This window comes from Leptonotus elevatus, chromosome 2, assembly GCF_054856555.1.
Source record: "Leptonotus elevatus isolate MCC_2025b chromosome 2, RoL_Lele_1.0, whole genome shotgun sequence".
Classification (NCBI taxonomy): domain Eukaryota; kingdom Metazoa; phylum Chordata; class Actinopteri; order Syngnathiformes; family Syngnathidae; genus Leptonotus; species Leptonotus elevatus.
Window position 1 is genome coordinate 9788389 of NC_141240.1, and position 13937 is coordinate 9802325.

The following is a 13937-nucleotide window of genomic DNA, read 5'->3' on the forward strand; positions in this document are numbered from 1 at the left end:
ACCATTTTGATCCAGCTAGGGCAGAAAATGCTTCTTCAAGTTTGGAGTGCATAGACATCTTTAACAGTCTGGAGATTTAGCTTTCTGAAATCTATGAAAAACAAACAGAGACATTGAAATTATATTCTTCTTTTTCTCAAAAGTTCTCCGGGAAAATGGCCCTCATTGTGACTCGGCGATGAACTGAACCACAGACTGTTAACCGCAGAACATTTCAAATAGCTTTTTTGCCATTCACAACGCGCATGTGCAGTCAACAGCCTCTAGGAACTGACACAACTTGATATGTGATTGCGCATGCGCGGAACAAGCTGTCGGCTTTTCAACTTTCCATGACGAAAACAGGACAAATTGCACAGTAATTTAAGACCAAAACAGTATAACTAATGTATTGTATAATAGATGACACTGACAGATACATATTTTCAATGATTTTATTGAAGGGCTTGGGCATGCACTGCCTTTAAAGCTTATTTTGATTGCTCGCCACTGATATATGCCAGGATCCCTGTATGGGGGATAATGAGAGCCTAGCAAAAAACGAACTTCATTGTTTGCATCAACTATTCAATATTTAGTATTATCAGTATTATCTCAGTATCATGAATCGTGACTTGCGGAAGTTAGGTTTACATTTCACGATTGTTTTTTTTCTTGTGTGCTTTGCTTTCATTTCTGATTACGAATCTTTGAAGAATGAGAATCCACCCCAGAGTCCGTGGTGTTTTTGAAGCTTTGAGCCAGGACAGCATGGTAGCGTTTTTAAATTGAACTTTTTTCCCAAAAATAACTTTACAATAAGCTTTTTATTTGACCATTTATGACTGAAATGCCTTCTAATTAGTAGATTAACACCTTAGCTGTTCACAATGGGTACTCCTGCAAGCCTCTGGCCAATAGTTTTCAGACTGGATTCATGTTAGAATTTCCCGCGCCCTGTCTGCGGATGTGACGTAATGTGCGTGGTGTGTATGTGAAGAACGGTATGTGCAGTTACATTTTTCGTCAGCAGGTGGCAGTAGCGATTCGAAATGGAATATTCTACGTTCAGTAGCTTTAACTCAAGAATTATGGTTGCACACACGCTTTGGGGTCTGCTAGCATTGGATAAGACGCTGGCATCACGTTTACAGAAGCAAACTTGAATGACGACGTATGCGCGCTTCTCTCGTCAAGCACAGATCTATACGGAAACTGGATTAAAGGTGCACATGTTAATGTGATGAGCGCAGGACTTCCATACTATATGTAAGTCCATGGATTAGCGGCGCTCACCAGAACAGCTTTTTGGGATCAGAAAACATGCATTGTCAAGCGTACCGAAACGCTGACAGTACGTTCTTTGCATGTTGTACCTGGACGCTCAAGGGAGATTTTTTAGAAGTGCCAGAGCTCCACACATATATACAGTATATATATACAATTTTTTGTTAAATCTGATCTTTGCATGTACTTATTCACGCCCAATGTGAACAGAATGTGTCCATAAAGTGGCACGCATACACAACATAACGTCACGTAGCCAAGTGTTAATGGAATGTGGAATGTTAAATGTGTGACCCGCCAAAATGTTAAGTTTTGGCATAAGCAAAAATAGAAGCTTTCCAATGATATACTTCCTCAGTATGTCCTAAGTGTGCTACATGCAATGCTACCAGCACACATTAAATGTAGCCCAATTTCCTTATGCATATTTGTACACTATTCCAATTAAGATTCTCTTAAAAAGCAATCGACCTGCGGAAGTTTTTATTATAATTTTTTTTTTTTATAATTTTTTTTTTAATCAATTGTGGTCATGATTATTGTAGTTAGAAAACCTATAATGCCCAATGGGAAGTCCCCTCTGTAACAGAGGAAGAGACTACTGTATATTTGTGTATGTGGTCTTGTTTTTGTTACCGTGGGGCCAACATTTCGGGATTTCACAGAGTTGTGGGGCCCACCCGTCCATGTGGGGCCAGTTTGCTGGGCCCCACAAGTATAGACCATTTTTTGAGGGTCAAGGCTTGGTTTGAATTGGGTTATGGTTAAGGTTAGGGTGAGGAATAGGGGTAGACAATCATTTTTGATGGTTTGAGTTGGGGGAAGGGTGTAGGAAATGCATTATGTCAATGAGATGGCCCCACAAAGATAGTGTGAGAGTGTGTGTGTGTGCGTGTGTGCGTGTCTGTATACAGTATACACTGCTTATTTGTTCATTGTGCATCGCAACACAATTTGGAAAACATACGGTAAATTATAGCATATTATTTACCAGTGATTACTCAAGCGGCAATTTCATCCTGGTCATAAATCTACAAGATTGACCAGTATCGCTTCTTTTCACTCAAATTGCATCACTTCATTCTGTCATCTTTCCCAGTTTTTTTTCTCCCATTTTGTTCAAGGCTGCACATTGAATTTGCTTAACCGCGACAATAAGATGTGTTCAGTACTGCTTTCCACTTGATCAAAACACATAACTAGATATTGAAAAATACAGTGTCTTCAATGCAAATTACATCCATTCGTACCATACATGTCTGTCACTGCATACAATTACACCCCCCAGTGTAAACAATAAGCATAGTTTAAAAAATATATATTTTTCCAATGAATTTATCAGACTACAGTTATTCATTAAAGTCATAAAATGTTACAATGCAGTACAGTATATTTTCAGGTCAACTTGAAGGTGATGTCAAGATTTCAAAGGGTACAGATAATTATCAGCAGTGAGTAAGAATTGGCAAGACTTAAATAAACAGCATCAACTTTTCAGCCACGGGAATCCCACACATAAATATTGTGCATGCAACAACAAAGCTAATGTTCATGTGTAATAAAATACAGGTGGACAAATGGCTGCTGGTTTGCTCGCTAGCCCAATAGCTCGCTAGCCAGCTACCAATCTGCAGTTTGTTATTCTTATCAAAACCACAATTTCCAAAATACCAAACTACAGTAAAACCATGTTCATGGTCCCGGTTGTTGTGTGTTTTAATTTTTGTTTTTTTGCCGCTTGTTATTTAGAGTTTACATCCCAAGTGTCACCAAAAAAAATGACTGTACTGATTCAACAAATCAGATCATCATTATTGTTTTTTCAACCACTGAATGGACACAGACACAATCACTTCCACATTTTCCCATTCTGTACGGAATGTAATGCTAATGGGGTGCCATCCTGACGTGGGTCTGCCCTGCAGTTCCAAAATAGCATAGGGACCAGTTTTGGCTTCCTTCTGCCCCTTCTCGAACCGATGTATGAGTGTTTTTGTTTCCTTTTATTGTATATGTTCAAGATAAATAAAGATCGAATCAAACCAAACCACACAGTTACACAAAAGAAGAACCACAGCCAGCCCGCGACGGTCAATTTCGACACAAGTTTGTCCATTTTTTACAAAGAAGATACCTTTATTTGGTCGTGGAAACGGGAATATATTACAGCATCGTCGTGAGTCATTGGGAGGACACATTGCGTTGTTTGTAGCCTACAATATTTTTGTGCTAATTCATTGATCTTGCTCTCTACAAATATATGTTTAATGTGTTTGTATTGTGTGTTGTAAATGCTCTAATAACATGACTAAGGTGTCTTTCTAAATTTATATGAACCATGGCGATGGAGGGAGATTTACTGTAATACTTTGAAATTGCTCAAAACGTGACGAGGAAGCAAAACAACACAAGTAGAAAAAGTGTGTTTTTATTAGAAACATCTTGTATAAAAATGAACATGCTCTACACATCTGTATTTTTTTCTATATATAATTCATAAATATCCAGGCACTGTATTTATTTATTTTTTCCCCCTTTTTTTAAATAATTCCCGTACATAAAGCAAACATGATCAAACCATTTGGAAACATACATTTACTTGCCACTTACAGTAGTTTCACTCAGCACTTAACATATTCTATTTTGTAACACAGACAGTGTTTTAAAAAAATAAAAGCAATATTGTGACAAAAAAGCAGTTCATTGTATTCATTTACACAAACACTTTTCCCACAAACAATACTTTATCCAACTGATGAAAAAAAAAAGATTTGCAGCACTAGCAAGAACTTTTGTTCCAGCTGAGAGCTGCCAAAAAATTGATTCTGTTGGTGAATTATAATTCTTTGCAATCGTTTTTCTCCTGGACATTAGACCTGAATATCAATTTGTTCACGACTTACATTTTTTTTGACATGCAACATACATATTCTGCATTGCTGAGGATAAGATTTATTGTGACAAATTCCAGAGTTGCTCTTTTTACGAGGAATATTGAAGGATAACTAAAGACTGAAGACAGAAATGGGAGTTTTCACATTTCGATTTTGTACACTGAACTCTTCCTAGTGTTTAAACAGAATGCACTCAGACGTTACGAAGCATACAACACCATGAATGGTCCATGGAAGTTCAGAGCACAAAATGAAGCTAATGGCTCTTATTTATCAAGCAGCAGAATGGCAACCTGTGAATGTATGTTTTCATCCAAATTACACAAATAGCCTAAATATCACTCATTGTAAATATCAATAACAGCTTTCAAAATCCTGTGAGGGTCACAAACATGTTTCATAAAAAAAGAAAAAATAGATACATTGACAGTAGTTACGTGATAGTAACCATGCTTCCAAGTTGTATTTGTCCAAACAGAAAGTACATCAAACTTCTTTCCATCCGACTGCCTCAGTTTGTGAATGATAAATAAGAGCCATTAAAGTCTGGATGTTTAAGGAAGACTCCACACCTTCATTGACATAGAGTAAACATACCAACTTCTGTTTTGTTGGGCTCCTTTTTCTGTTTATATACCAGAGGGCGGCTAATGGCAATCATGACACATCGCATTCCATTGACAACACAGCACAGTACATGTGATGCTCCCACAAGCATGCTCTGGGACTGTACACTAGGTTTGCCAAAAATGATGGCCATGTTGACATAATTATGAAACACTGATAGAAAACAAAAATACATCTGAATGGCTGAGTGATTTTGTTGTTGTTTGTTGCCAGATATGGTGAGTTCATGTTGCAATACTCGCACTCTTGTAAGGCATGTACAGTTTGACGAGTAGCAACTCCAGTGTCGTTTACCAACAGTTCAACTGCAAAAACCGGCATAACTCCATCCCCCACCAAATAGCTTTTTTTCCCCTGTTTGAATGATTCTAATGGCTGAGCCCAGGAGATGCCTGAAATGTGTGCTATTGACTTCTGAAAGAAAACATACTGTTGGTTTCAGGTGGCGCATTCATCCTGCACCTGGAAACATCAAAACCCAACATTATGTGTCTCAGGGAAGGGGGAAATGAATAGTCCAGTCTTTTCATCGCTCATCTCTTGCTAGCGTTCCACTCATTTCTGATAAAAGCGGCATTGATTATCTAAAAAAAATATGACATCCTTTCAATGCCATCTTCCCTCTCTGCTGCAGCAGCTCTTCCAGTATCTTTTCTCAGGCCCACACTCGGCTCGCTCTTAGATGGCGTGGTTGCTGTAGCTTATATACGTCTGCTTGGAGGCCAACGCTGCAGGGGTGGGAGCGACAACAAGAAGAACACAAGTTAAAAATGCTCACTGGGTGATATCTAACTTGGCTTTAAATGGCAATCCTGGGTACACATGTAGATGCCCTGATTAATGAGTTCCATTTACGGATGACTTCATCAAATGAGGGCAGAAAAAGTTTCTCCTTTCCCCACCATTTTACAGAATTTTACGCTGCAAGATTTCAGTCAAAACAAGTAGCGATAAGGATTTCAAAAGAATGCCCAAAACAAATGATGCCCTTACTATCTCAATGTTATATTATGATTTACACTGGGGAACAATTAAAAAAAAAGATCTGTTGAGCCAGATTTTTATGATTTACACTAAAATGGGCATGCTGATTCCAAAATTTCTCGAGAACATTTTTTACTTCACAGCTTACACTACAGATAAGCCATATACCACTGAATAGCTGTAGTGAGACTGTAGTAAGAAGTGATGATTACTATTTGACTAACCTACAGATACTTTACAACTTTTTTGTGCAGTCACAAATGACACAGTGTGGTGAGAGGTGTGTGCAGCTATACTATTAATATGTGCAAACACAAAGCGCAAATACATGGACTAATTGGAGCTTTTTTTTGTGTACCATTGCAAATTATTATTATTATTATTTTTTTTTTTCAAAGCTTATAACTCTTCCATCTTAATGCTCTATTTTTGTAGACTACCATACATTTGCTAGGTGTAAATATGGGCATATTTAAATTTTGGTGACTCTTGCACCTATCTAGGATTCCAGAGGACACAGCTGCCGCTCCTCTAGCGCATCTGGCAGTTTGCTAACAGAAAATAGACTGCACTCAGTCTTAAGACGGCGGTATCTCAGTTTACGGGGCAAGTGTTATTCTAGCATGTTTGTGAATTTGGTAGACACACTGCTCCTCCCTGGGCGTTCGAGTGCATCGCCAATTTGGTCACAAAAGTAGACTAAAATCTAGTCTAGGTGAGCTAATGCATTTTTTTTTTAGGTGGGGTGGTGGAGGGGTTGGGGGATTCTGCACCCAAAAATGTGTTCTGTCAGACCTGACTCAACAAAATATCTGTTCCCCAGTGTTTGTGCTATAGCGTAACGTGCTTTACAATTACTGAGATCTAACAAACTTTTGGAAGTTACTTCAACCGTTTGATTAGCCAGTAAATGTTTATTCAGTGTTATTGAATGTCATAATAAAGAGCAGTATATCCTAGTATTTTGTACTTTGATCAGGTTATGCATGAGCACAGATGATATCAATATGCATGTTTTAGAAATACACAATTTGCAAATTGTGCCTTAAAATGAAGTAAATTAGCTGTTGATGACAATGCATGTAATCCCTCCTCATTCATTTTTGATAGCTAATTTTTGACGTGCTCTTCCTGTTCATGCAATCACACGTGACCTGTGAGTCAAACTTGTAAGACTGATAGAAAACAGCAAAACACGTTCCGTGTATCAAAATCAAACAGTCCCCAGTGAGCATGCTCGGTGTTGGCAATCACTGTTCCAATCAGCCCGCGCAGCGGATTGAATGTCAGATGGGATGAACGAATCCTGTCAGAAAATTGCTGAGTGCCAGCGTCAGGCTAGCGGTGCCACAGACAAGGCGATGGCGTGCTTCCAGATCAGCGGCACGCTGAATAGAGGTGCAATTGTAGCCATTTTCTACAACAAGAGCATTGATAAATGAATCTTATTTGCGAGGCCTTGATAACGAATAGATGGTCCAGAAATAATTGGAGCCACCTGTTTTTCACAGTTTAATCTTATTTGTATTGTTGTCTCGTGAAGACACGGCCCTCCTTTTGTCAACCGGGAAGTAGCAAAATATAGATTGGTGCCATGTTCACAGTCCTGGCTAACTTGTTTGGAAGCACCACACACCAATATTGGCGTCAATGTTGGCGTGGGCTGATCAAGTGACAGGTGACAATAATTGTGCCGCTTTGTTTTCTTTCGCTTGTGTGTGCGCACAGTGGTAGTGAGCATCAGCAGAAAGTGAATGATCAAAAAGTGATCACAAATAAGAGAATCCAGTAGGTTACCTGCGATGATTCCTAACATCCCTCACAAGGCTCCCCTCCCTCAACATATTCTGACACAGACAGACAGAGCATTTGTTAGCTCGCCTGTTCAAGGCAGTGTGTGAGAGTCAGCGTGTACACCGATTTGCTATAGCTAGAGCGACTGCATTCTGAGGTTGCAAAAAGCCAAGAATGGATGTGTAGGCGTATGCTTTTTAGTCGCAGTACATAATATTTCATACAGTTGAGTTGGTCCGTGAATAAAATTGGGACTTGGAGTAATCATGTGCATAGCTGCTTGATTTAATCCTTCCCCCACACGGAGACCGCATATTCATACATTTTATCTTGGTGATTGAAAAAAAATTAATCATTTTGCTACACTACTCGTCTCTTTCATGCCTTTCAAAATCAGACCAGTGTGGGCTTCCTGTCACTACGCCTGATTGGCAAAAGTAGTTCTGGAGTTAGACAGAATGGAACCTGGATTTTGTTACCTCTTGCTCTTTTTTTTTCTGGTTTGTTAGCAGGATTACATAAAAACATCTATAAAAAGCTTAATTTCATAAAGCTTTGTGGAGGGGTGAGACACGGACAAAAGCCTGTTCAAATTTGGTGTATATTTAAAAAAAAAAATATATATATATATATATATATATATATAATAAAATAAATAAATAAATCAAGTTCCTTCTTCTTAACATTGCCATTATGTATTACTGTATTTCCGTAGTTAAAGCATATGTAATGCACAAATCTTTATGGGAAAAAACATCTCAATCTCATATCATGAGTAAGTGTATCCAAACTGCACCGTGTGCAAGAGGTGGCTATCAATGATGGTGTATAGTATTGTGCTGATCCAAATTAGAATTTTTCATTCCACTTGGAGAAAGTTTGAGCATTATTTTACCTCACTGTAATCCATTTCTTCCCCTAAAGACCATGAAGAATGAGCGAAGAGCAAATGAAAATTTCATCAGATTGATTTTTATCTAGTCCATATCGGACGCATTTGAAGTAGTGCTGTGACTGTCAAAGTTAAAGCATTAACTCATTGATTAACCACAAAATATTATCCCATTAATCATGTACTAACGCTGATTAATCGCACTATTATTATTATTATTATTTTTAGCTTGACAGCGGATGGTTACGTTAAAGGTAGCACAGGTTGTGCTTGAGCAATAAATAAAACTATATGCATTAAAGTAAAGCATTTGATAAATGTTTGCATATGACATTCAGAATATTTGTTCTAGTCAAAATATTGGGGTCATTTTTTTTTTCATTTTAAATTACACAAGTAATTACTGATTAGAAAAAGAGGATAAGAGTTGATCAAAAATGTTGAAGACAACCTCATAACATTAAATGTCAAAAGGATTAACACATAACAGGCGGGTTTTTTTTGGGCGGGCAAAAAATGTTGATTAAAAAGCCATTTTAATTTAGCAATTAATTGTGATTAATCCAAATTCTAAAATGTGATTAATGTGATTCAAAAATGTAATCATTTGAAATCTCAAATTTAAAGGTAATATATTGTGTAGTGTTCTTTATTAAACTACTATTTATTTTAGAAGTGCAAGATGACACCCATTAATTATTTGTACCTTACAAGACTTCGTTGTGTGTATTATATATAATAACATCATGGTACACTCAAAGCTGCCACAACAATTTAGTCCATCTGGGTAAGCAAGACCAACCTTGTGTTTCCAGACTTTCGCAGAGTTCTGACTTTGCCTCCCCGTTGGGCCTCAGACCACCTTTTGGGTTGAACTTGTTGGACATAGTGGCTGCAGTGACCACAGCCTTCAGGCTACGCTTGCGCTTTGGTACGTTCTGCTCCGGATGAAAGAGAACCACGTAGACCTTGGGCATGTAGAGCATTCCCAAAGAGACGGATGCACTGAGGCTGACAGAGATGGTCAAGGTTGTGGTTTGGATGTACATCTGCATTATAGAAGAGAAAGTACATGCCAAAGTATTATTTGTTCAGGCATGATGGCACATGTTAAGAATGCGTCCAATCCATAGGCATTTGTGTCAACTGAATGAGGACATTAACAGTTTCTCATATCTCCACTGTATACAAGAACTATCAGAAAGGTTCCAGGAATGGTGTCACAAAAATATGTATTTCAAGTCAAGTTTTTCACGTCAAAGTAACACTCCCAACCCCCAAAGTGGCTAATGTACACTCACAGAAATATTTCAAACCTAACTTTAAGATGTATGTAATTTATTTACTGACAAATACCCATTTACTTCTTTCTTTCTTTCTTTCTTTCTTTTACTTTTAACATAAACCTACCAAATAAACCTTATTTAATACATATTCATTAGCCTAATAAAAACCTATTTATTTGAAATTCGTAATCCTCACATTTATGTATTTAGTATTAATAAAGTATAATTACTCTAAATTAATAATAATGAGAGTATTTATTTAAAATACATAAAGTATATTGTTTGAATTGCATAATAATCAGGTTATCTATACACGATAAATATACTGCTATGTGAAAAACACTTATGTCCATTTTTCCCCCCACTTTTTTATTTGTATGTTTTTGGGATGAAACTGAATGAAGAGATCCCAAAAACGTAAAAAACAAAACAAAAAACAATTATACTTTATTAATGCTAAATATATAAACCTGAGGATTATGTATTTCAAATACATACCGGTAGGCTTTATTAGACTAATGAATATGTATCATATAAGTTTTATTTGATAGGTTTGTGTTAAAATGTATCTTAAAAAAAAAAAGTAAATGGGAATTTGTCATGTAAAAAAAAATCATAAATCTTAAGTTAGGCTTTAAATACTTCTGTGAGTGTAATTTTCCAGGATGCTGAGCAATTCTGTCGTCACGACCATGATGATGCATCCATGACTTAATCACAAATTGTCTTGATGACACCCTTAGACTTGGGTGAAAAGGGGGGGGGGGGGGTTGGCAAGGCTCTGTCAATCAACAATCCTTTTATTTTATATCATGTATACCAAATAGAAGTGTGCCTTGGTAAGCGGGCTGCTTATTTGTTTTTGCTTTGAGGGTTTAGACCACAGCATGAGGACGTTTTGCTTGCTAAGGCCAGTGACAGCTGCAGCTCACAGCTGGAAGTCAGAAATATAGCCACAGGCTACGGAAATGGAGCAGACACATATCTTCCCAGTCCCCAAAACAAGTGTTCCTTTTCCTTTTCTTTAGTTTTGACGAGCTCTGTCCACCTCACATTTGTAGGAGAAATGCTGACTTTGCGGAGGGTTTGACATATGCAGCAGATATATGCAGCAAGTCAATCATGTCAAGCCAATCCAAATGCAATAGAATGCTGGTGAAATACCGAAGAATAGAGAGGTTGGTACCACTTTTCATAGTGTGTAGTTGTATGTATACCTTGTAAAATGTTTGGAATGCTTTGCCTTATGTGACTAGGCCCATTGCACCATAGTGGTAGAAATCCCTTCAGAGATTGTCCTCAGGTTTTCAAGTGACAGTCGATTTATTAGTTGTTTGGCATGGGATTAGCTCTAAGGGGTATGAGTCAGTGGCAGCTGTATTGTATTGTACAAAATAAGGTTTTGACATGATGCCTTCATGTAAGCTTGTGCAATATTTCATGTCTTCATATGATGCTGACAAGCGATTATTATTAATATATATATATATATATTACATTTGTGTCAAAACTGAAACTGAAAGTACAGTGATTGCGTCATCACACAAATGTCAAACAAGGGGGTGTTTATAGCATATACAATATTTTTTTCTCTTGTAGCATAACAACGATGTATAATCACCCAACACAACTTGCAGCAGATACAACAATTTTATGATAAAAAGATTATGTGTGTACAAAGATAATGTTAGCTCTGTTTTTATTGATTTTGAATTGGAGAGGTATTTTTGTTGTTGTTGGTGCATTTAGTTTGTAGTGATTGAAGTGCACTGTATCATAATAAGAGCTGTGAATACCATTTTGTTTAGCATAACATGTAGAGTGGACCAGTAGATTTCTGCCAGGTAAGATGTCAATCCATACAAAGTGAAAGTGATAGGTCATCGTGTACCATCAACATTTCTCCATACTGGACTGGCAGTGCTGTAATCTCTTGAGAAGATTACACATTGCTTGGGGTAAAATCACAACACAGTGCTGACCAGAGTCACTGTGAGGGGAGTGGAGACCATTGTCCACTTCCTGCAGCCATTCAACATCAATTTTCCCTGACATGTCGATATGATTGTCCATCTGCCGCATGCACATGGAGAGGCAACAGTTCACAGATACTGAAACTGAGCAATTTCGCACTTTGTTCAAGACTGAATTGCTTTCTTTTGTCGTAAGGCACCCACAAAACATGTTTCTGTAGTATGGACTCGGGTTGCATAATATTTAGAGGTGTCTTTGAAATTGGGCACAGTAAATTTTGTCGAGTTAATTTGACTCTATTTAGAGTGGGACCAAATGGAAACAAAAAGTCATCCAAGTGTTGTGGAACGAACTCCTTCACCTTGGGAGACAGCCGAGCTACTCCCTAAACCACGCGCCCCCTGCAATGTTTTTGGGCTCCTCTCCTTAACACGACTTTTATCTATTTTTTTCAATTCTTTATTTTACTCTCTTCCAGTTCCAAGTGTAAATGCTACTCTAAAACTGAGTCTATTTGGTCCCACTCTAAATAGAGTCACATTTACTTGCCAGAATTTAATGTGTTCACTCAGTTAAAAATACAAATATTTGTGTATCCCATTAAAGCAGCTCTTTTTTGTGAGACGGTTGATTATCTTTATCTTGGCTACATGTCTTTGCTGAAAAGCTGTGTGAAGTCTTTAGGAATGTGACAATACAGAGAACTCTCTACCCCATGAGTCTAACAGCTAGTGTTGTAGTGTAGTCAAAACCACAGCAACTAAGACCAAGACATTATCGAGACTAGAGTGTAACTAGAGGAAGACAATACCAAGACTTTTGGAGGTCGAGACCGATGCAATGAAGCAAATCTCAAAACCAGGGGGCGTGGCAATCCTGGCGACACCGGGAAGGCAACACGACGCCTGCATTCTATGTTTCTCACTGATCACAGTAGCATTGGCCTGGTCTCGACTAATCTTGCTCTCGCAAGATGTATTCTCGCGGTATTCGTGAGTTTGCAAACTCCCGAGAATCCATCTTGTACCGCTCCCATTGATTTCCACCGATACAAACCACTGGTGGTTTGGAACAATCACAGAGCGACATTGTATTTGGGGGCGGGATATGCAGCTGTGACGAAAACAAGAAGCGCCGAAGCCGTGGGAAGAAACAAACCAAACATGGTGACACCGGTGGACGAATGCGTGGACGCTGCAATTAATTCGGTTCTCGCTGAATTAGTCTCTTGTATCCGCATATCATCATTGCAAAACAAACAACATAAACTCAACGCCATGATATCAGCTAGTCACAACAGTCGCATGTCGGTGACGACATTTTCATCCTTTGCCGTGATTGGTCGAAACAAAAGTTAGGTAGACGTGCACACGATACTACTTCGTCCAGTCAGCTCGAAGTGTTGTACAGCATGCTCCGCCTTTCCTGAGCAAATAAACGCAGCAGTCCTAGACTGATATTGTGGAGAACTCTCTCGAGTGAAGCACAAATCAATCTAGCTATTGCCAGGTTAGGTTTCGACCGCTCTTGATAAATAAATTAAAAAACAATTATTATTATTATTATTTTTTTAAGAGTCCACCCTGTCCGAGACCCTTGAAAAGTGGTCTTAAAACTACTGTTGTTCCTATACCGTTTTTTTGTCTCCCGATACCGATTCTGATACCCAGTTTTGCAGTATCGGCCAATAAATACCTAGGTTTATTTTCTTTTCAACATGAAAAAGCTGTCTTGGTTCAGAGCATTCAAGGGCCAATAGGATATCTTGGCTTGGCATGCAGTGAACATGTCACACATCAGTGAATGTCATGCGCAAGCAGGACACAAGATGCTGCATCCAAAGTCCTATATTAGCGTCGGAAATAATGATTCCCAAAAAGTTGGGACACTATACAAATTGTGAATAAAAACTGAATGCAATTATGTGGAAGTGCCAAATTTCAATATTTTGTTCAGAATAGAACATAGATGACAGGTCTATAATTTTAAAGGAAAAATATGTTGATTGTAAATTTAATGGTGCCAACAAATCTAAAAAAAAGTTGGGACAGGTAGCAATAAGAGGCTGGAAAAGTAAATTGCACTTGTAAAAATAAACAGCTGGAAGACCAGTTACCACTAATGAGGTCCATTGTCAACTTGATTGGAGTATAAAAAGAGCTTCTCGGAGTGGCAGTGTCACTCAGAGGCGAAGATGGGTAGAGAATCACCAATTCTTCC

General features: G+C 38.1%; 1 protein-coding gene across 2 annotated transcripts in view; it reads right to left on the bottom strand.

The window, feature by feature from the left end:
- Window positions 1–3678: 3678 nt before the first annotated feature.
- LOC147178367 (metabotropic glutamate receptor 4-like) overlaps window positions 3679–13937 on the bottom strand; it is a 169417-nt gene continuing 159158 nt past the window's right edge. The window contains exons 10-12 of one of the 2 annotated variants that reach the window (XM_086068805.1): window positions 9260–9506; window positions 7569–7618; window positions 3679–5515 (exon numbers count right to left, since the gene is read on the bottom strand). In XM_086068805.1, the coding sequence (XP_085924931.1) occupies window positions 7581–7618; window positions 9260–9506 (285 nt within the window). In that variant the 3' untranslated portion in view covers window positions 3679–5515; window positions 7569–7580. The remainder of the gene's footprint in view (window positions 5516–7568; window positions 7619–9259; window positions 9507–13937) is intronic. The other variant, XM_086068804.1, reaches the window with a different exon arrangement.